Consider the following 24,112-nt stretch of genomic DNA (forward strand, 5'->3'; position numbering starts at 1 on the left):
CAAAAAAACATTTATGAAGCACCTAACAAGTGCTGGGGATACAAATAAGAAAAAGACAGTCCCTGCCCTCAAAGAGTTTACAATCTAATATTCTAAGGCAACACACAAAGGAATCTGAAAAGGGACACAGGAGAGTACCCAGTTCAGAGCCTGATGGAAATAAATCAGGCAGAATTGCTGATGGAGAATAGTATTATTAGAAAGTTAAAAAGGCTCTCAGAGTTTAGTTTTCCACCTTCCCAATCTACAGGAAGATGGGGAGAGGTAAAAGAGGGAATTGACAGGGTGTTGAATAACAAAAACAGTCAATTAGGAAAGTGTTGAGATTTTCATTTAGCAGCATTTCTTGGGGGGAAGGTTAGACGTTCTTAGAAGTTGACTGAACACTTTGGCTCAGTCAGAACAGGGTGTTCTAGTGTACTGACCCACCTTATGCACACTTATGAGCTGGTTCCTTTTCTTTTTGGGGGGTGGAGGAGTTGAATAGGAGGTAGATATTTTTTATTGAATTTTATTCAATTTTATTGAATTTCCAGAATACTATGAAGTCAGAGGACTCTGTTTAGCCAGGAGATCTCTTGACCTTTCAGGTCCCGTTTGCTTTCTTCTGCCTGTTTCTTTTTCTGAGCACAAGTCAAACATTAGTGATCCTAGGAATGCATATTCTTTTGGGGATAAACCTGCATTCAAGAGTCCCCGAGATCTAGGCTGTCCAAGAGACTGGGAGTTCCTGAGTTCCAAAATTAGGCAGTGGCCTTCCAGAGGGAGGTTTCCTTACTAGCTGGGGTGTATGGAGTGCTCAGGGAGGAATAACATCTCTGGTACGGTTTGCTGAGTTCTTTTCAAGGCTGTTTATCCACCTTTAGTGTCCAACTTTTCAAATTCAACTTTCATTTGTGGCACCCAGGAGTCGCACCCTGCACAGGAGCCAACCTCTGTAAAACCTTCTTGGCTAACTCAGGTAACTGACAGGTTACCCTCAAATCCATGGCAAATTAGGGGGGATGTCTACCCCTTTTCCTGGGGAATAGGCAGATGAAAATAATTTCTTCCAATGTCCATAAAGGCAGTGGAAGCAGTTTGTTCAGATGTTGGAGACACTGGAGATCCTCACCCTGGGCCATCCTGGGACTTTGGTTCTGACACTGGACTCAGTGACTCAGAAAAAGAATGGGGCTGATGACTTTGTGCAATTCTGCCTCACTTAATTCAAGAACTGTTCAAGAGGTCACCCAAGATGTCTCTGGTCCTTTTAGAAAACAGAGGATGAGCAACAACCTTACCAGCTCCTTTCTCAGAAGAGGAAAGAGTATCTACCATGGAGAAAAGTCCTGCAGCTGAGGGAAGAACTAAAATCTGTCCATAGAATCTTGCCAACTTTTCATGTTATTTTGTTATGTTGTTCACATTGTGCTGATTGGAACTTATTGTTGCTGTTCGGTTGTTTTGGTTGTGACCTGTGAGAAATGGATAGTCATTTTGGTTTTCACAGTTATAAAAATCAAAAGTGAAATTTAAATTAGAAAACTGAAACTCATTAGGACATTAAAGAATAATCAAGGGTGGAGGTCACCTTCTTCCAAAAGAAAGTAAGCTCCTTGGGGGCAAGGACTGACTTTTGCAATCAGAGGTTGTGCCCAATGTTTGAAAAGAATCCTTTGTTCTTTGCCTTTAGCCCTTTTCTGTTATTTTCCCCCTTCTGGAATATAAGCTCCTGGGACAGCCTTTGTAATGAGAGGTGGAGATTCATGAAGTGTAATTTCTGTAACATTCAATTAATGGGGAATCAGGGGAGGGATTTGTGCTTCAGGATAGGAAATAAAATGCTGAGATTCAGATGTGTCTACTCACCTAGGCACCCATTCTTGCAAGAAATGTAAAATAAATCCTGCATTCATGGGCGAGTCATCGGTGAGTTCTTGGTATGATATTTTGTTTCTTAAAACATGACCCATTCTTTGGGATCCTTGGGGTTTTCTTAACAAAGACACTGAGTTGGTTTGCCATTTTCTTCTCTAGCTTATTTTACAGATGAGGAAACTGGACCAAATGGGTTTAAGTGATTCACACAGCTAGTCAAGTTTGAACTCAAGTTTAATTTTTCTTCTGAAGAAGTCTAGCAAGTACATTTCAGTGCTTAATATTTCTGTTATGAGTTCCTACAAATCACTTTTATCTGATATGCATTTTCAATGCTGAGTGAAACAGAGCCAGTTCCTTAGCTAAAACCCATATTATCCACTGAATGTTAATTTGAGTGTTAGAAGCCTGTTGTCCACATTTTGGGGAAACTTGGATGAAAGTCAGATTTAATCTTTATTAATATTTTAGGGTGAATGCAAGGAGTCAAGAGGAATAATAATTCCTTTGGGCAGGGATATGTTGGCAAATGTTTAATAATATGTTCTCTGGGGGAGAAAGTACAGGCAGCATATTGTTTAAGTTTAATCTGCATTAACTTTTTTCCTATACTTAAACAAAATTTTTTTTTGATTATACATCTAAACTAACTTTTAAAAAATATTCTATCACTTTCTTAAGTTTAGAAAATGAGCAAAATAATAAGTCCTTTTTTGTAGTTCTCCAACTTCTGAATATAATGCTCATAACAAAAATTTAACAATTGGCCTTTTGGAGCAGGTTTGAGCTGGCTCTTGCATATAGCAGCTTTTGCAACTATCCCTCCCCCAGGATCTGACCAGATCCATGTCAGTCCAGAGTCCTTAGAGAGGCAGTAGGCATCTGGCGTTTCAGTAAACAATCTTCATATCTTGTACCTGAAAAAGGCTTAGTTATAAAATTCTTTATATTATGTATTTTATAGTCTAAAAATAAAATTTTCTCACACACACACACACACACACACACTCACTTCTCTAATACATGTTTAACTGATTCAGTATCACTTGACAACACCAGAAATGTCAATAAGTGTTCCTCAAGCTAAAAATGTAGTTCGGGTTAGTCTTTAAGGGATATGTTTGGCCCTGACACTGCAGTTATATTACAGAGTAATGTAGCTATGTGGAGTTTCTATGAGAAAGTTAAATGAAAAGTTAAATAAAAGAAAAAATTCTCCTTGAAGGGGAACAAAGTCAAGGTAAAAAAAGAGTTAAGGGGTTAGTCAAAACAACAAATAGAGAAGGATCCCTGTCTTCAGCCTCTGCCCTCTGTTCAGCCTCCATCCCTCTCTGTTTTTATTTCTGCCATACTGTAGATCCTCCTATTCTGAGGCCCCCTCTCGAACTGGCATGGACATTGTCACTACAATCCCTGGTTTTTTGGCTTTCCTTTAAACTTCTTAATTCATCAGAGTCAATGCTGGACTAGTTTGAAAGCAATTTATGCTAGAGGGACAAACATGTAAATATATAATGGTATATACAAAGAGCCATTTACAAAACAGAGCTTATGTTAAATTAAAATTTAGCCAGAGATAGACATGAAAGAATCATATATCTAGAACTCAAAGAACTTCAGATGGGATATGTCTAGAAATGAAAGAACCCACTCTAAATATATACAAGGAAGCTGAGGAGGCCCATAGGCAGGATAAAAATCTTGTCCAATATCAGAACAGGATTTGAACTTAGATCCTCCAGCCAGCTTAGGTTAGACGGTAAACCAAGCTCTCAAGCTCTTAGCTTGAAGTGATTTTGGTTTCTGAACATTTTCAAATCTGATATAAGTTTCCATTTTTCCTCAGTGTCTCCTTCCCATTGTTCTTTATGGATATCAAACCCTAGGTCACTTCTTCCATCTCTTGGCTGCAAAACATATTCTCTTAGTATTTGTCTTGGGCTCCTGAAGAGGAGAATCTCAGAATTTCTATTGGCAGAGAACTCAAAGATGACCTAATCAAATTTATACATACTTTGCAGGGTAATCCCAACAAGTAGTTATTTAACTTCTATTTGAAGCCCTTTAGCAATAAGAAACTGATAGGTGCCTATCTTACAATTTCCAAGTTGTTTCCAAGTTTTCCTGGTTATTAATATTCCAGATATGTTCTGTCTGAGACAAAGTAGAGCAGGTCTATTACCTCCCATTCTGTATATTATGCTTCTCAACTAACCTAAAATCAAATTAATCAGCAGGGCTCATTTTCCTCATCTGTAACAAAATACAGTCTCTTCTAGTTCTGATATTCTATGTTTCTATGGCTGGACCTGACTGTTCTCTTGGCACCTTCTAATACAAATGCACTGATAGAGACACACAGCTTTTAGCACAAATATAAAGCTAGTTGAAATAAAATTAAACTAATAAATGAATTAATTCCTTGGATAAGGAGGATGTGAAGCAAAACACAAAGATATAATTAGGGTAATGAAATGGGATAGCAGTGAGAATTCCATATTGGAATGGAATTAGAAAGTGAGGGGAAGTGAGGAAGAAAGAGAATGGCTATGTTTTCTAAATAATCCTTCGAGGCTTTGGGAAGTAAGCCCTCTACAAAAACCCTGAGATCTTCAATTCGATGTATATTGTTTGAGAATTGGGTCAATTGTTTTTTGTTTATTCTTTTCCCTTTCATTTGTAGAATGGGACAAAACTTGGGATTTCACTAGTCTAGGGAATTCTTAATTGAGGAACAATTATTTGGGTAGAGTTGGTACTTTCCCTGAAATTTAAATCTCATATAAAAGCCTAAAATACTTAAAAGTTAAGTGACCATGGTCATCAAAAATGGGATGGAACTTCAGTTTTTCTGTCCTTGAGAACAGTTTTCTATCCACTTTTCTTTTCAAATCTTAGCTCTGCAGTGAAATATTTCCTGATCCCTTTGATATTAATATTCTCTTCCTCCTCCTCCAAAGAGTATTTCCTTATTTGTTTGCATTGTTGTACTTTCCCATGAGCAAACTCTTTGGGGACAGGAACTACTTTTCTTTTGGTCTTTCCATCTTTAGAACAAAGCACATACCAGATTCACAGTGGAACTAAATAAGCTAGGTAATTGTAATTACTAGGTTCTTGCCAATCATGCCAGCATGCATTTATTAAGCATTTATTTATTTTTTATAAAGCTTTTTATTTTCAAAACACATGCACAGATAGTCTTCAACATTTCCTCCCTCTCCCCGCAAAACCTTTTGTTCCAAAATTTCTCCTCCCTTTCCCCCACCTTGATGGCAAATAATTCAATATATGTTAAACATGTGCAATTTTTCTACACACATTTCCACAATCGTGTTAAGCATTTATTTTTGCCTGGATGGATGGGTGCTCACAAAGGCAAAATAACAGTCCCACTCATGAAAGGCTAATTTACATTCTAATGAGGAAGACTATGTAAATAATTAGATATATAAATAAATATTGTTTGTATGTATGTATGTATCATCTAAAATTAATGGGAGGGAGTAATCTTGATGCGGGAAAGATTCCTTTCTAGATTCCCACCCTCTCCTAGTTAATAATGTAAATTGCCCTTTAACTCACAAATCCTGGTCCCTTTGAATTCCAGTAGAAGATCTGACCTGTTCCCAGCCCCACCCGTATATGAGCCAACTTTGGGGCTACATCCGAAAGCCCCTCGAGCTAAGTCTCCTATTATAAAAAGGCCACGCTGGGAACCCCTCTTTGCAGAGATTCCAAACATGGCTACCATGTGAGGACCCTCTGTCCACTGGACCCTCTGTCCGGTGCCCTCCTTATCTCTACCTTTGCCTATACTTTAACTTTGCTTATCTAATAATAAACCTCTTTTATCAATCTAGCTCTCTGGGCCAATAAATGCTTTTATTGGGAACTCGCACCGCTACTAGACCCCATTTATCCTCGTATCCTTGCGCCGAATCCAAGGGGGTTGCAGGGAAGCTTTGCTTGACTCCCTGTACCCCAAACCTGCCACTAGACCTTAACTAAACCCTAATTTCATTTAGGTACCCCAAATCTAGACCTCAACAATTTGAGAGAAGGCAGTGGCTGGACTAGTTGGAGACTAGGGGAGAGAGGGATTCAGGAAAGACCTCCTAAGGAAGATAAGATTTAAGTTAAGCATAAGGGAATGGCTAATACAAAGGCATAAAAGTCTGAGTTAGGTAGGCTGAGGAGTAAACTATGAATACTGGATAAAAAAGGTCAAGGTTTTAAACAACTTTAATTGCTGTACCACTGGGGCTTACTAAGCAGAAAATAACATGGTCAGTTATAGAAAAATAACCTTGGCAGCTTGAGTTTGGAGAAATTTGAGGATGGTAGCCCACTTAATAGGCTCTTGTTATAGTCCAAATTAGAAGTGATGAAGATCTGAATTAGGATTTGGGCTCTGGAGAGAAGAAAACATGATAGAGTTGTGAAGGCAGAAATGATTGGCGATATGGAATGAATGAGAGTGAGGAATGGAGAATGATACTGATGAGAAAAGATGGTGGTGTGTATGCTGGATGGTAATAAATAAGTTTGAAATTGTGAGGGAGAGGAAAGGGAGACAGGATAGTTTTCTGTTCTGAATATGTTTTGAGTTTGAATGATTAAAGGACATCTAGTTTGAGATATCCAAGAGATATTAGTAATATGGGACTATAAAGAGGAGGCTAGGGATGGATATATAAATTTGGGAATCATTTGTAGCTGATAATAGAATTCATGGGAGCTAATAAAGTCACTGAGTGAGATAATATAAAGAGAAAAAGAAAGAGAGCCCAGAACAAAGCTTTAGGACAGGAGTCCTCAAACTACACCTGCAGACTAGATGCAGCAGCTGAGGACGTTTATCCCCCTCACCCAGGGCTATGAAGTGTCTTTATTTAAAGGCCCACAAAACAAAGTTTTCGTTTTTACTATAGTCCGGCCCTCCAACAGTCTGAGGGACAGTGAACTGGCCCCCTGTTTAAAAAGTTCGAGGACCGCTGTGAGATACCCAGAAGTAGTGTGTGAAGGAAGAAATAAAGAGAATCAGAGGGAAATGATCTCATAAAAACTGTCAGAGAACATGTTTTGGAGGTGATTGGCTGTGTTAAAGGTGAAGAATGTTTCATTGAGATCTACCAGGATGAAGCTTTAGAAAAGGCCATTACATTTGGCAATAGATCCTGATAACTTTGTTTCATGATGACATCAGAAATCAATGATTTATACACTTTAGAAAAGTGAGGGAAGAGTAGTACAGTCAAGTATAGAGAGCTTTCTCAAGGAGTTGAGCTACAGTGGGAAGTGAGCTATAGGATAACTAGCAGGGATGATAGAACCAAGTGACAATTGAGATTTTGTTTGATTTTTTGTTTGTTTGTTTGTTTTTAAAGCTGGAGAAGCATATACATGTTTGTAGACATCAGTGAAGAAACCAGAAGATAGTCAGGAGAGTGAGAAAAATCTGCTTGAGAAAAGTAGGAATAGGATTAATATTGAATATAGAGTTGGGCTTTGGAAAGAAGGGCCCTCTCTTCATTTGATGTCCATTTGAAGGAAGAGATAGTGGAAAGGTCTGATATGAGGATGAGGGAAGAAAAGGATGTTCTTGGCAAATGGCCTCAATTTTTTCAGTGAATTATGAAGTTCTTTCTCAGCTTTGTGAGAAAGGAGATATTGACAGTTCTAATATTATCAGGGATCCTCAAGTTTTTAAAATAGGGCCAGTTCACCATCCCTCAGACTATTGGAGGACCCGACTATAGTAAAAACAAAAACCTTGTTTTGTGAGCCTTTAAAGAAACTTCATAGCCCTGGGTGAGGGGGATAATAGTCCTCAACTGCCGCATCTGGCCCACAGGCCCGTAGTTTAAGGACCCCTGTATTAGTAAACAGATTTATTTAAATAGTGAATAAATAGAATTAAATTTCATGATACTATTTTCCAAGTGAATGAAACCTCTCCCAATGATTTCACTGGCTCATAATCTTTTTTTTTTTTTTTTTTTTTTTTTTGCTAAGGCAATTGGGCTTAATGACTTGCCCAGGGTCACACAACTAGGAAATGTTAAATGTCTGAAAGCCTATTTGAACTCAAGTCCTCCTGACTGCAGACTGGTGTTCTATCTACTGCACCACCTAGCTGCCGCCTTACTATAGACATTTAAAGGACTTGCAACTTGAAGTAGCTACGTGATATCCTTGAGATAGCATCCAGGTTATATAAATGGGCCCTATAAACTATCTTAAACAAATGAGACACTATATGTGATGGTAAAGTTCAATAGCCATCCAGGTCGGGAATGTTATCATCCATAAATCCCTGGGTTTAAATCACTCTGTAGGTCTGCCTCTACCTCAACTTTGATGAAGAACTGCATAAAAAGAAAAACCTGAAAATGGGCGGGGGAGGGGGATCTTCCAATATTAAATATCAACTATCTAAAGTCACTGGGCCTCTATTTCCTCTCCCATACACAACATAACATACAGGTTAGATGTGTAGGTGTGTTTTCCAGCTCTATTCCTTCTTCCATACAACAAGGAAGCAGGATAGATGATGTTAAAGATTATTTTCCAGTTTTATAAAGCTTCCCAAAACTTTGTGTACATATATTTATGTATACACAAAAAATATGTATGATGCTTGTTTGCAAAGGCTCAACTTTATTTGATGATTGTGTTTATATAACCATCTACATACTATCTTTATATGTTAGTATACACTATAACCAAATGGGATAAAGTTGGGGCTTTGCAAACTTAACGGGGGACAGAAACAATTAGCCCTGATGTGCTCTTATCTATGTAAAACTCTTAATTTTTTTTCTCCCCCGTTCGAATGGCAGGTCTAGCTAGGAGGGTACTTGGTCCTCGGCATGGAGTTCACGACTACTAAGATTTGAATGAATGTAACCCCCTATTTTACAGATGAGAACACTGAGGCCAGGGTGGTTCAGGTCTGGCTCAAGGTCACGCGGGCGGCCCATGCCCGTGAAGGTCCCGGGGTTCTAGAGCCGGGCTGGGGGGCGCTGGGGTATCCGGGGACGCGGGGGGCTGGCCCCCGACCACTAGCCGCCCGCGGGCCCAGCTCCTCTCCTCCCAGGAGAGGTGATGCTGAGCAGCCGACAATCCCGCGCCGAGAACACTTTAGTGTCTAACAGCCCAAATCGGGGCCCCACCTTGGCCTCGAAGGCTGCTCAAGACCGTGAACGTGACCGCCCCGCCTCCTCCGCCCCGTTTGGGGGCGGTCACGTGAAGCTGAAGAAGTCGCACCAATGGGAGGCGGGCGCGGAATGGAAGGGATTGTATGACCCCCGTGACGTCACAAAGCCGGCGGGGAGAGAACGCGGCCCTTCCTCCTCGGCTCCCCCGGGCCGGCCTCCCCCCGCCTTCCTCGCCTGTCCCCTCCCGACCCCTCCCTCTCCGCTGGTTCCCGGCTCCACGCCCGCCTTCCTTGTTCCCACCCACCCGGCCGCCCCGCAGCCAATAGGGAGGCGAGAAGGGGTTCGGGGCCGCCCGGCAAGGTGCCAGAGCGGGGCCGGGGTTGGGGACAGGGCGGGGGCTGGGGCCCTAGTACCCGGGACCTGCGCCTCGGGCTTCGGGGAGGAGAAGGCGCGGGAGGCTACACCGGAGCTGGAGCCGCAGCCGGAGCCGCTCCTGCCGCCCTCCAGCTGCTGCTCCCCAGGGAGAGGAGCCAACTCCCCGGACGTGCCCGGTGCGTAGCCCGTGCCCCCGAGCAGCCCTCGCCGGACAGTGCTGCTAGGAGCTGGGGGAGCGGGCGGGCGTGGGGAGGGCGCGAGGGGCACTGGGGCGAGCGTGGGTCACGCCCGTGGGGATGGGCTGTGGAACCAGGTGAGCTTGAGGGGGAGGACTCGCCCTGCCCTCCCTCCGGAATGCGTCTAAGGGGGTGGGACCCGAGTGTGCGTGTGCTCCCACGGGGGCGGGGGCGTGCGTGGGCAGGGTAGGAAGCGTAAGTCAGAGCTGAGCTGGCGAGCGAGAGTGTGAGTGCTTCCAGCTCCGCAGCCCCGAGCAGACGAGGCAGAGACCCACGCACCCCACACAGACCTTCCCGCGCCACTGGAGCTCTCGGATGCCAACGCTCTGAATGTGGTGCGGGATGTGGGAGGAATTTGGGGCCCGAGCCCCGGAATTCTTAGGCCCCACGGTCTCATGCGAGTCAGTGGGAGATTGCGTGCCCTGTTCTCCGGACCTCGCTCGGTGTGTGGCTTAACCCCTTCCCCCTTTACACCTGCCCCTCTGTGGGCTTCCGATGCCTGTCTCTTCTCCCATCCCCTTTTGTGCTGCTGAAGATGGGGTTCAGGTCTAGCTTTGCATCGAGTCCAAACTCATCGTGGATGTGGCCGGGCTTGGGGACGCCCACGCCGGCTGTGGATGGGGTGCTCGTGGGGTGCTGCTTGGGGGATGCCGCCGCCGCTGCATTATTTCTCTGCTGTACCCATGCATCCCTCAGTGTGGGGAGGGGGCCCCAGGGGTCTGTGCCTCCCGGCTCCTTCCTACTCTCCGGGTGTGGATTTGTTTGGTTTCTTCCTTGTCTCCTCCTCCTCCCCCTCCCCTCTTTCCCATTCACTAACTGGAGACCTCCTCCTTCCCCTGGCTTCTCCACCTCCCTCTCTAATATTATTAATCTCTGCCTTGCTTTCAATGGGCCGGTGCTGCTGTCGCTGCTGTCCCTGCTGTTGCTGCCCGTGCGGGGTGTGGATGGTGTCGGCTCCGTGTTGTGATGACAGGAGAATGTGTGTGTGTCCCGGGCCCAGGCGAATTGGTAGGTATTCTATTGACTGCCAGCTTTGGGTACTCGAGGGAAGATTCCCCCCTCTTCCCCCCCATTAATAAGGCTTTCTTTTTGGTGGGGGGCATTTGGAATTCAGGGAACAGGTAGGAATAGAGGACCGAGACATCCAGAGCCCAAGGGAGATGGTAATTGATGTCTAGGCAGATTTCAGGTTAGGGACAAAGGAAGCATCAAAAGAGTGCCTGGGCAGTGCCTCTTCCTGTTTAAAAGATCTAATTAATTCGTCGGAATTCCCCCCCCCACCCCACCCCCATGAGTGAAACAAACAACTCCCTTAACAGGCACTGAGAAAATGCAGGAAAACAGCCCCAATCTATTTGGGGGGCTTCTTTAATGAATTTCATTATTGGTTTCTTTTTAAGGTAATTAATACTATTTCTTTTAACACATACAAAAAAAAAAAATAAAAGAAGCCTTTGAAAGATAAGGAGACTGGAATCAGTGGACCAGTAACATTTACCAATTGGTTTGACTCAGATGTTTGTTTATGAAATAAGTCATTTTTTCAATCCCTATCCCTATCATAGGTGCAGTGTTCACACAAGCCATAGATTAATTTTTTGCCTTGCTTTTGATTTCAGAAGGTTTTTCAGAATTAATCTGGCAAAATCAGTCAAGTTGCTTGAGCTATATGTTAGGATCCCATGGCCTGGCCTAGGTCATAAGGCTTGAACTTTTAAGTGAGTAATATTGTGAAAAAAATGAGAATTTGGCTTTTGATCACTTCATTAGCATGCGTAGGTGTTCTTTCTTTTTTAAAAAACTTACTCTTGGTCTCTTAGAAAGCATCAGTCTAATTCAGCAAGCTTGTTAGCAAAAGTTTTTATCTCAGAGGTCTTTTGTTTTTAGTGAGGGATAATTTTAAAAGAACAATAATTCAGGGTTTTGGAGAGACCATTTGATGCCTGTGACAGCAATTCAAAACTTCAGCCTGATGAAGGAAACGGATCACATGGCTTTCATTTATTATCACTTCTTCCCCATCATTTCTTCTTTAGATGGACATAATAGTTAGGATATTGGAAGGATCTGAGACATAATCCCATAGAATTGGTTGCTTAAAAAAGGAGCTTGTACTGAAATTTAAAATTTTTTAAAGATAAATTTTAAGGGGACTGTGGTTTTCATTAAAGACTTGTTAGGGATATTTGCACTTTGAATGTTGTATGAAATCCACCTACTGCTCAAATGCATACATCAGACTACTCTGAAATTTTATCTCTGTTGTAAGATTATGATCATTTTGCAACCAACTGGATAAAACTGCCTAAAAAAATAAGGCAGTTATCAGCAGGGTGATGATTTCTTGGAGACAAGACAACAAACTCAACTAAATCCTATTTTGTATGTGTCTAGCAAAAACCAAATGGAACTAGAATTACTCTTAATTGAATTTTTTTTGGTCTTCCTTAAAAAAAAATCTTAAGTTGTAAACTGCTTCTCTGTTTCGATCAGGGGTTCTTCACTTACTTAATATTTTAGACCTTGTTGGGAATCTGGTGAAGCTAATGGACCTTGGTTCAGAATGATGCTTTTAAATGCATAAAATAAAATACATGCAAGTACCAAGGAAACAAAAAAATTAATGAAAATAAAGATGAGATCTACCCCCCCCCCCCAATTTCATAGATCTCCAAAATCTATCACAGACCCTCTGGGGAGAAGAGGTCCATGGATATTAAGAACCCTAGATTTGCATCAAGAAAAATGTATGTTTTATCCTTAAATTAAAATAAAAAAAATTTATATAATGGAATGTTCTCAGATTGAGTTGATTTAAGATTTTTACATGGCAAATCTAAACTAAAAAGCCATGCATGATGGATAAAGGCCAGTAGCAGGTGGTCTCATTACATCTGGGCCCATCTATTGGCACAAATTAAATATATTTAACCTTTGGTTGACTTTCAAGTATATTTTGGAGGGCCTTTAGTTAGGCCTGAAGTATGACGTTTTTTGATTGTTCCATCTGAAATACTGTTTTGGAAGGCTGCAGTCAGCACTATTGAGTCACCTATTCTTATTACTAAAATTCTGGCAATTCTGATTTCATTTTCAGTTTTTCCAAATGTAGTCCTTTTTAGTTATTGACATCAAATATTAGGATCTCTAATTCTTGTAAAAAGGCTTTTTGAACAGTTTCCTTGCTCACTGTTATAAACAAAGATTGGTTGTTCAGTTTTATTTCCAGTTGTCACTTTTTGTTAAATCTACCCTTAAAAGAAAATAAGTCAGTGTCTGTGCCTACCAGGTGAAGAGGAAGCAAGTCGATTAGTTGCAATTAGAAAATGCAAAAGCATTTACCTGGATAATTGATGCAGAAATACCTGCTGTCTAGGAAAAGGAATGTAATTCTCCTTTCTTTCCCCCTTTGCATAAATTATCCAGGTTTGTATTTTACATTTGTTCTGTATTCTTAGGTAAATGCTTAATTTACTGGGTTTACTGTGTATACTGACTGATGGTAAATCTTAATTTTTATATGTGATGATAATTCTAGACATTTTCTTCTGAAGTGTGAGAGCATTGTGTTAGTGTTGGAGTACCTCCTCTACTACCTTAACACAGTAAAGGATGGTTTTCTATTAAGGAGCTGAGAAAGAGAACATTTTTAAAAACTTGCCATCCACTATAAAGGAAAAATTAAAATATTAAAACTGGGACCTTTTTAGCTGGAGAATTATATTTCAAAACAGAGGCTGTTTTTCACATCACTAAGAGGCTGTTTTTATGTGTTCTACAACACTTTATCATGAGGAATGAGGACAGCACAACTCAGTGAAGCCTTTGGATTCAGTGTCTCATTTCATCAGATAGTTTTAACCTCATCAGCTAACTAAGCGGAGCTGCTAATGTGTAGCCAAGTAGAGCTAAGCTTCTCTTCCTTCCTATACCCATCTCCTCCTCTTGTGCTTATTTCAGAAACCATATCGAGCAATCAAATGGCCACTAGGAGGGTGAATTTCAGCTCCTGTGTAATACAGTATTTTTAAATATTGAAAGAATTAGTGATTTGGTTTGCATGCTTTCCACTAATGTTGGTTCTTAGTCCATCTTCATATTAGCAAATGGGTTTCTTGATTTTTGTAGAAATTCACCTGGTTGCTAACTTTTTATTAATTAAACTTAGCTGGATAGTTATGCTCTGTGTCCCTAACTCTAGATTTGAAGTCTTTAGCTTGATAAAAACTGGCTGAGGTTCTATGGGCACAAAACCTTTTAAGAACACTTCTGTGTCAAACTGACCTTGTATATAATTGGGCCTGAAAGATGTATGTAAGTGGGCAATTGGCTTCTAAATTCAGTTCAAGAAGATAGGATTGCTATCAGTCTAAGCACTGTGCTAAATTCTAGAGATCCAAAACAAAAAAATAAAACAGTCCCTGCTTACTTTCTTAATGCACACACTTATATATGTGAGCCTGCACCTGGATATGTGTATTTGTATTTGTCTATGAATGTATTCAAGGTAAACTGCTATGTGTAAAACTATTTTAGGTGCTGGGAGTACAAAAACAAAAGTCTTTGCCCTCAAGTTACAGCATGTAAATATAATGTAATTTATGAGGGAGACAGATCTAGCAGCTGGGGACAGCCGGGAGGAGATATGAAGAAAGATCTAGAAGGGTAGCTAGGTGGTACAGTGGGTGGAGTGCCAGACTTGGAGTCAGGAAGACTCATCTTCCCAAGTTCACTCTGGTCTCACTTAGTAGCTGTGTGACCCTGGGCAAGTCACTTAACAGTGTTTGCCTCGGTTTCCTTATTTGTCAAATGAGCTGGAGAAGGAAATGGACTCATTGCAATATCTTTGCCAAGCAAACCCCAATGGGGTCATGAAAAGTGGGACATGACTGAAGGACAAACAAGGATTTTTAGAAAGTTGTGTTTAGCCACACTAAAAGGATAAACTCTGTGGAAGTAATACCTGCCTGGGATATGCAGGTTCATTTCTCTAATCAAATGTCTATCTGTTTTCTTTTTTGTTTTCATGTGGTCCAGGAATCCCAGTCAGAAGTTCCAGTTTGCCCCTGTACGCTGATGCCATGCCGGCGCCGACTCAGCTGCTTTTCCCCCTGATCCGTAACTGTGAGCTCGGCCGCATCTGCGGCACCGCGTGCTACTGCCACCACACGCACCTGTGCTGCTCCCCACCTCCCTTCCCTCTCAGCCGCCTGAGATACGCTCCCCAGAAGGCCTTCGCCACTGTTTGCCGGCCGAAGGATCCCTTCTGGCAGTACAGCCATGCCAGGAGGTACGCCACCACCCCTCAGAGATTTTACCTCACCCCCCCGCAGGTCAACAGCATCCTGAAAGCCAACGAGTACAGTTTTAAGGTGCCTGAGTTTGATGGCAAAAATCTAAGTTCTGTTCTTGGATTCGACAGCAATCAGCTGCCTGCCAATGCACCCATCGAGGACCGCAGGAGCGCAGCCACTTGCTTGCAGACGAGGGGGATGCTCCTGGGAGTGTTTGATGGCCATGCAGGGTGTGCCTGCTCTCAGGCCGTCAGCGAAAGGCTTTTTTACTACATTGCCGTCTCTTTGTTGCCGCATGAGACTTTGTTAGAGATTGAGAATGCGGTGGAGAGCGGCCGAGCCCTCCTTCCCATCCTGCAGTGGCACAAGCACCCCAATGATTATTTCAGTAGAGAGGCATCCAAACTCTATTTCAACAGCTTGAGGACTTATTGGCAAGAGCTCATAGACTTGAACACGGGGGAAACCACTGATGTCAAGGAGGCTTTGATTAATGCCTTCAAGAGGCTTGATAATGACATCTCTCTAGAAGCACAAGTAGGGGATCCCAACTCTTTCCTCAACTACCTAGTGCTTCGAGTGGCCTTCTCGGGGGCCACTGCTTGTGTGGCCCATGTGGATGGGGTGGACCTACATGTGGCCAATACCGGGGATAGCCGGGCCATGCTGGGAGTGCAGGAAGAGGATGGCTCGTGGTCGGCAATCACCCTGTCTAATGACCACAATGCACAGAATGAAAGTGAAGTAGAAAGGCTAAAACTAGAGCATCCTAAGTCGGAAGCCAAAAGTGTCGTGAAGCAGGATCGGTTACTGGGTTTGCTGATGCCCTTCCGGGCATTCGGAGATGTCAAGTTCAAATGGAGCATTGAACTACAGAAGAGAGTGATAGAATCAGGCCCAGATCAGTTGAATGACAATGAGTATACCAAATTTATCCCCCCCAATTATTATACCCCTCCATATCTCACTGCCGAGCCAGAAGTCATATACCACAGGTTAAGGCCACAGGATAAGTTTCTGGTGCTGGCAACCGACGGTCTGTGGGAGACCATGCACAGGCAGGATGTGGTTAAAATAGTAGGCGAGTACCTCACTGGAGTGCATCAACAAAGCCCCATCTCCGTCGGAGGTTACAAGGTAACTCTTGGACAGATGCATGGTCTCTTAGCAGAAAGGAGAGCCAAGATCTCCTCTGCCTTTGAAGATCAAAATGCAGCCACCCATCTCATTCGTCATGCAGTTGGCAATAATGAGTTTGGGGCTGTGGATCATGAGCGCCTCTCCAAGATGCTCAGTCTTCCTGAAGAACTTGCTCGGATGTATAGGGATGACATCACAATTATTGTTGTCCAGTTTAATTCTCATGTGGTGGGAGCATATCAAAACCAGGAACAGTGAGTGACTGAAAATTAAGGCGATTAGAGGATGAAAAGAGCAAATTTGAAGGGTGAAAAGATTAAAAAAATATATAACTTGAAAAATCCTTCCAGTGGGTCAGCCCATCAAATCAAGCATTTATTCATTTAAAACCCTAACATGCCGGTATGTTTCTAGAATTTGGGAGAATGTCAGGAAAGGGCTAATAAGATGACTTCTCCAAAGGTCTGAAAAAAAAAATGATGCCTTAGCTTTGGCCAGACACAGCCTCCAGTTGATCAGGAAAAAGACACTTGGAGACCTATTAAGTTCTCTTTATAAGTGTCTCCAGGGAGGGCAGGCTTAATTTGACCAGTCTTTTTGAAATAGCCATGACCTCAGGATAGGACCTTGACTAGACAGTGAAAGAAATTTGTTGGATCTATGCTTACTGTAGAAAGGGAACAAAATAATGTATTCATTTGCACCCTGATTTTCTTTAAGAAAAATTTCTGTTCCACCAATGAGCAAAACTGTTCCTTACCATTTTTAATTGCATACTTCCCCTGTGTGTATTTATTTACACATTATTCATAGAATTGTTTTTATTTAAATGGGTTAAGCTATAAGTTAACAAAATTCAAGCAATTCAAATTTATTCAACCTGTTTGGTTTATAACATTTAATTTAATTGAAATGCTTTTGGAAAAAATATAACCAATTTTTGGCCCCTTTCTGTCCCACCTGCCTCCCACCACCCCAATATCAACTTCCTAATAGAATTGAAACATAGCTACTCTTACAGTAGTTTAAAAAAAAAAAAAACTTTTTGGATCTCTTTCATTTGTTACTGTTAATAAACAAGAAAAAAAAAAAACTGCGTTTCACTTTTTTGATGTGAAAAGCCTTAGTTGAGCTGCTTAAATGAATAAGAGGCTCCTTTTCAACTCCTATGAAAGGTGTTTTTTTAGATTGAGAAAGGGGAAAACTGACATCCTCAAGAGCTTTAAGGCCCTTTCCTAGTTTATCTTATGTCAGTGTTACTTATTAAGTGATCTCCAGTGATGGTTTGCTATCAGTGTGAATAGGTTTTGTTTGTTTGTTTACCACAAGATCACCATTTCTTAATTTTGGTGCTTCTCCAAAAAATATTCATCAGTTTTGTATTTCATATATGCCATATATATATGACAAGTTACAAAAGGTCAAGTGGGGAAGGGAACATTTCATTATCAACAGATGGAAGAGAAAGGGAAGAAAGTATCTTGCTTTCCTCAGCTTCTTCCTATCGCCCCAGAAAACATAGGTCAAAATGTAAATGTCCTTGGTTTAAATGTTGCTAAATGATTTATACATAATATGGTTTTTCAATAGGAATGCAAAGAAAGAGACAACACCTAAGGAAGATAATTACTGTGATATTGATCACAGCATTGTCTGTCACTTCCATTTTCTATACCTATGTCCCTATGTGATTTCATTTCTGCTGACCATAAAGGAAAGGAATATAATTGTAATGGAGAGAAATATATTAGTGGTGGCACTTTGGAGCTTATTTAATATGTATCATTGGACATTTCACTACTGGATTTAATTGTGAACTGTGGATTTATTTTTTCCACTTAATCTAGTGTCAATTAAAAGACTAGCTATGATTATATTTAATTTGTGGGTAGATTTTGGATATAAACTGTTCTCAGCTTTCCAACATGCAATTTAATTGAGGATATTTGATTTTAGAAGAAAAATTGGACCAGATGTGCAAGGATTCCTTTCTGGGCTTTGACCTGTCAGGCAACTTGTGGATTGCTAAATTTGATTTTTGTTAGACTCACCCAGAAAGCTAGTAGCACAGAATAATTTGCTATTTGATTTCTGGATATAGTACGCATATTTAGAATTCAGTGGTATAAAAAAGAAAATCACTACTACATTATGTACTGTAGGAATGGAGTTACATCAATTGCTCTGAATAAAACCACTGAATAGTAAAATCTCTCAACATTTGTATATAGCCCAATGCTATGTAAATTTGGCTTTCCTTTGTCCTAACTAAGATGCTGGTACTTCCCAACGTTTTATTAAAAACAGTCACACTGGTCTTCGATTTGAAAGCTCAGTTCATTTTCCCATAGAAGATGCAAACCACAGTTTAGATTTTGACAACTTTAGAAATGAGATAAATTGGGTGTAATTGCAGTTAACACCATCCAAAACAGTTGTAATCTTATTGTAATGTGTTGCCTCTGTGTTATTCTTTATGCAGAACTAAAATTTCCGTATAGATAAAAAGGCTTGTATCTTTCCTGTTGCCCTGTCTTATGTGTAAAGTACAGAATGTATGTAAGCTGTTAAAGTATTTAGCCTTTCTTAAATTTTTCTACCATTTAAACTTTCTAGCAGGATATGCACTTAACTACTGTATTTATATCTAATCAGTGGTTGATTATAGTATTTATATTAAAAAAAGTCCTTAATGAGTGAAAAAGGGATCCTGGTACTATAGCAGTACTCAATAGGAAAACAACTTTGTTTCATAATAAAGTATATAACTGTACAGGGATATATTCAAGTGTTTATGACTTGGAGAAATGTTGTTAGAATGTCTGGAGTGAATTAAAGCATTATAACTGCTTTCCAAATGCCTTGTGATTTGTTGTAAGCATAAGAATGTCCTTTTTAAAAAATGTCAATATCTTGTTTTTATATCACTTTTATGTTAAAATATTTCTTACTCGTCTCCTACCCAATAAGCAATCCCTTAGAACAAAATTTAAAAAGAAAAGTTATGCAAAATTTATCAGTGCATCAACAGAATCTGATAGTATATACCTTTTTTCATGTCTTTTGTCTCCCAACTCTGTAGAAAAGGAAGGGAAATACATTTTCTCATCTCTTCTTGGAGGATAGACTTTGTCATTATATAGCACAAAGTTTTGATTTTAAAAAATATTTTCATTCACATTTTTGTTTACATTTTTTTACATTGTTTTCCTCTTTTTGCTAACCCCACCTTTCATTAAGTAAAATTTTCCACACTTCTTCTTAATCAAATTCCATGACCTTAATGTACCACAATTTGTAGAGCTATTTCTTCAATTGATGCATGTCTAATAGTTATTTGCTATTACAAAAATATAAATATTTTGATATACATAGAACTTTTAGTCTCTGATCTCCTGGGGGTGTTTGCTAAGCACTCAAATCTCTGGTCAATGTACATTCAGTAGTTTTATTTTTTTTAGCTTAATTTTAAATTGCTTTCTGTATAGAGAAAGGATTAGATTTGCTCTATTTGGTTCCAAAAGATAGAACCAGGAGACATAGGGGGGAAGATACAGGAAGAAAAAAGGCCAGTTTAGATATGATGTCAAGAGAAACTTCCTAGCATGTTAAGATGTTAAGAGCCCTTCCTAGGACTACACACAACCAGCTTATTCATGAGTCTCAATTTTAAAGTTTACAGTATTTGAATTCTCCAGATCAAATTCAATTTTGATAGCCCTATTGTGGTTTTGGAGGTGACCTTGGATTCTCATCAATTATGCCAATAAAAGACAGATTGGTAGTTATTCCCAAGCTGGAAAGGCTTTTGAGTTGTGAAAGGGAAAACAGCTTCTGAAAAGTTTGGTTTTCAGCTGATTGATGATTTGATTTGACTTGATTTTTGGCCATAGCCATTCAAGAAAGTTTTGAGAAATGGGTCAGTTTTAGTTCTTTCAGGACTTTGAAATTTGTCCCATTATTAGCTGTTACTATTAAGGGGACGCACATGGTTCTTTTTAGTTTTATGACATGATCACCTCTGACATGCTATTTTCTCCCAATTTTTCATCATATTAAAGGGATACTTTTAAAGTCCTATCCTCATTTTATAGATAGAAAAATCAAGATCCCATAATGAAATAATGATTAGAATCCAAGGTCTCAAATGCTAGTGCTAATAGTATTTTTCATACACCATCGAAAGGGCTGGGGAGATATATCTTTGGATTGGAAATCTTGGAAGGAAAATAAATCCTATTTGGGGAACACGTAGAGGTTTTAAAATGTTATTTCTGGCTTGTGGAGATGGAAGCTGGAGGCAATAGAGTAATGGTAGAGCTGTTTTAAGAGAAATGGGACACAGTATCAGTAAAAGAAGTTGTGGTGCTTTTATTATTTTTTTAAGGCATATATGTACCCAGCAAAAGATTGGATTCTGTAATGTCCCTAGAGAGGTGGAATTTGTGATCCTTGAAAAGGTTTGACTATTCTGGCCCTTATGTATCATTTTAGTGCTTGCTACAGATTTATTCATGCATTCCTATAACTTTGTTTTCATTTGAAAATAGGAGCTATTACAGAAGAAAAGGAAGCAGAAAAGGGATGTATTCATTCCTGACTAGGGATTTCTGAAACCTTATGACTTCAAAGTTCACATTAGATTTAATCAAAGAATTTTAGCACTTAAAGGAACTTAGTTTACTAAATACCTGATACTGCCTTACCCTGGTCTGGAATTGGCCATGGGCTCTTCAGGCTTTACCAACAAAGCAGGTACTACTTGAAGAGAATGACATTGAGTATTGGTCCATTAATAATCTATCTTTCTAGGTAATCAGCCTTACAAAAGTCAGATTTATCATCAGACTAGTAGCTGAGGGATGAATTTTTCTAATGTAGCAATTCAGGAAGAAAGTCTTTTGAGAAGAGACTTGAAATACAGCTAGAGGATAAAAATCTCCTGTACAATGCTGAAGTTATAAAAATCTTACTGATGTAGGCCAGGGAATCTTAACTTTTTTTTATGTTCTGAACCTTTAGGTAGTCTGGAAAAGCTAATGGATTCCTTAATATTTTTTTTTAATAAGCAAATGTTAAATTTCAATTAGAAGTTAATGAAAATAAATTTGTAATTTTTTCCATCTAAATTAATTTTTTGTTTGTTTTATGTTTTCTCCTTTGAAAAACCAGATGTATAAACCTCATTCACTCAAACTTATTATTGGGAAGCTCAAGGAGGCTTTATTTTTGAAAAGTATTTTCACTTTTTTAGGTAATCAGATAATATATTGAACGGTCCAGTATTTGTGCTGGAGACAAAAGAAAATAATATGAATGAAAATGGTTCTTGCCCTGAGGAAAAAAACACATTGTAGTTGGAAAAATTGAGGAACACAGAGTCAATGAGAAAAACAAGTTCAAGCAGTGGCAATCATTCAGTAAGCATTTGTGGAACAGCTGAATAAATGGTTTTGAGTGGTGGGTTTTATTCAGTTTTTTTAGCCTGTGTTTATGATTGAGGAATATTTCCAATTCTAACACTTGATCGTTTTTATCCACATTCATTTTGGAAGGCATGATATAAGTTGAGAAGTATTTAGAAAACAATGCTGTAGTTTGTCATAATAACTGGGCCAGGCCTTGAGATATTAATCAGATAGTCATATGAACCAGGAAAATAGGACCTAATCGGATTAAATTTTGCTTCAAGTAAATTGTAAAGGGAACTGAGAAAATAGCCTTCTTGTAGTATGTCAGATGCCTATCTGTGTCTTTATTTTCCCAATTCATTTAAGAGCAGATAATAATGTAACTTTGTCATGTGAAGAAAATTTTTTGATCAACTGCATTTTTTCTTTTTGGTCTTTGTGAAAAATATCCAATTTGTGGCTCTGTAAACAAAGAATTGGCTCACAGATTATAAGTAATATAAATATCTTTTGTACATCTCACTATTCAAACTAAGTATATTACCGGATTATAGATTCTGTTGGTATCTGTTCCCCTTCTGCGTTTTACTGCTGAGGAAACTGAGGCTCACAAGGTTTGTTACAGAAGATAGGTGAGGTAAGAGAGTAGTGTTGGGACTAAGAAGGTGGGGTCATAATAGCTTGTTCCATCAGATTCACCCTTGTTGAGTGAAACACAAGTCTGCCAACAAATGGATCCAGTGAGCTACTGAGATGTAGAATTAAATTTTAGGTCCCTAAGCCAAAATGCCTTGGGCCTTTTGAAATATTTTAACAACTCACAATTATGAATGCTTGAAGATTTATAAAGTATTTTTCCTTAAAATGACCCTATGAGGTAAGTCTAAGATAACATGATTAATACAGGTCAGAGATGGAATTTCAGTTCATTTTATCTTTCCAAATACAGTACCTTTTCCAATTTTGTTGTAGGGTAACACCCTAGGGAAACATTCCCTTTAGTAGGGCCATAATCACTAAGAATTAATCTATTTAGCTGCAACTTAGATATACTCATCATCCTCACCCTAAGGTAGATGGATTTTCCTCATCAAAGACTAAATCCCTGTCTCATGGCATTTTACCACTCCCTCTGGCTTATTTAATGATATTCCCTCTAACCATTACATACAGCAAAGCATAGAGGGTTTATGCAGGCATTTTAACTCCATATATCCCAATACTTTTGAACATAGATATTTAGGGGAAAACATAAGAGTAAGGCTTTAGGTTTCTAGAACACAACTTTCTGGAACCATCCAAGGCACGGATATATCTGGGGTGAGGTAGGATGGGCCCCTTTGAGAAGGTGGTACCTTTGTATACCTCTGCTATTCAGGAAACACATAGAAAAACTCACAGCTTGAGAGTTCTGGATAATATCTTTGGGTCTGAATTTATATTCCCAGAGTTTAACACAGAATTGTGCTAATAAGTGCTTGTTCACTGACTTGCTGTATCTATCTTTAAATGCTTCAGGGGATCAAGGATCTCATTTAGTGGATCTCACCCAAGGATCTCATTGATGCAGATTCCAACCTGTCCACTCATTCTATACTTCCTCAACTGTGAGAAATAGCACCAACCTACCTTTTGCCAAAGAGAATGGCCATTATGAATTGTTTTCATGACTGGATCTCAACATTTGGTGCTCTCTTAAACTACATTATTTGATGATCTCAATCACTGTTGCTGATAGGACGCTGGATGCTGGTAGGATCCTGGAAGATAATCCTCGAGAAGTTGGAGACCTGTTATGAGGAATAAATGAGATAAAATTTGCAAAATACTTTGCAAACCTTAAAATACTATCATCACGTTTTTATTATCACTTATTATTTATGCTCACCACATGACTAGCCCATCTTTTCTGGTCAAACATTTCCTTTCTGACATTTCTTACATCTTTTTTTTTCTTAATGTGGCATTTAAAAATATTTTTTTCCCAATAACACACAAAAACAATCTTTAAATTAAAAAAAAAAAGAGTTCCAAATTCTGTCCTCCCTTCTTCCCCCTCTCATTAAGAGAGTAAACAATTTATGGCAACTAGGTAGTATAGTAGAGATTGAGCTTGAAATAAAAAGATATTATCTTGAATTCAAATCTGGCCTCATTTAATAGCTGTGTGACCTTAGGCAAGCCACTACTCTCCATTTGCCTCAATTTTCTCATCTGTAAAATGAACTGGAGAAAGAAATGGCAAACCACTGAAGTATCTGCTAAGAAACAAACTCCAAATGGAGTCATGAAGAAATGGGCAAGACTGAAAGGGCTGAACAAGCAGCAATCACAAATACATGTGCAATTGTACACAATATTTCCATTTTAGTCATATTGTGAAAGAAAACAAAGACCAAAAAAACACACTAAAAATAAAAGTTGGGGGGAAAAAAAAAAGGATGTCTCAGTCTGCATTCAGGCTCTGTCAGTTCTTTCTCCAGAGGTAGATATCATTTTTTTCAACTGGAGCCCTTTGGAATTGTCCTGGATCACTGTATTGTTGAGAATGCTTACATCATTCACAGCTGATCATTGTTCAGTTTGCTGTTACTCTGTACAATGTTCTGGTTCTTGTATTCTTATATGCAAAG

The 24,112-nt window shown here is 39.7% G+C and overlaps 1 protein-coding gene across 4 annotated transcripts; it reads left to right on the plus strand.

The window, feature by feature from the left end:
* Positions 1 to 9,203: 9,203 nt before the first annotated feature.
* On the plus strand, positions 9,204 to 18,926 carry PDP1 (pyruvate dehydrogenase phosphatase catalytic subunit 1). 4 transcript variants are annotated; one of them, XM_051970855.1, is made up of 3 exons: positions 9,487 to 9,574; positions 10,608 to 10,642; positions 14,672 to 18,926. In XM_051970855.1, the coding sequence occupies exons 2-3, from the start codon at positions 10,612 to 10,614 to the stop codon at positions 16,324 to 16,326; spliced, it is 1,686 nt and encodes a 561-aa protein (XP_051826815.1). In that variant the 5' UTR covers positions 9,487 to 9,574; positions 10,608 to 10,611; the 3' UTR covers positions 16,327 to 18,926. The 4 variants fall into 4 exon arrangements, with proteins under 4 accessions (XP_051826813.1, XP_051826815.1, XP_051826814.1 ...); XM_051970854.1 differs by lacking the exon at positions 9,487 to 9,574 and adding an exon at positions 9,833 to 10,077; XM_051970853.1 differs by lacking the exon at positions 10,608 to 10,642 and having other exon boundaries at positions 9,204 to 9,574.
* The last annotated feature ends 5,186 nt before the right edge of the window (positions 18,927 to 24,112 follow it).

Source organism: Antechinus flavipes, chromosome 1 (assembly GCF_016432865.1).
Source record: "Antechinus flavipes isolate AdamAnt ecotype Samford, QLD, Australia chromosome 1, AdamAnt_v2, whole genome shotgun sequence".
NCBI classification, from domain to species: domain Eukaryota; kingdom Metazoa; phylum Chordata; class Mammalia; order Dasyuromorphia; family Dasyuridae; genus Antechinus; species Antechinus flavipes.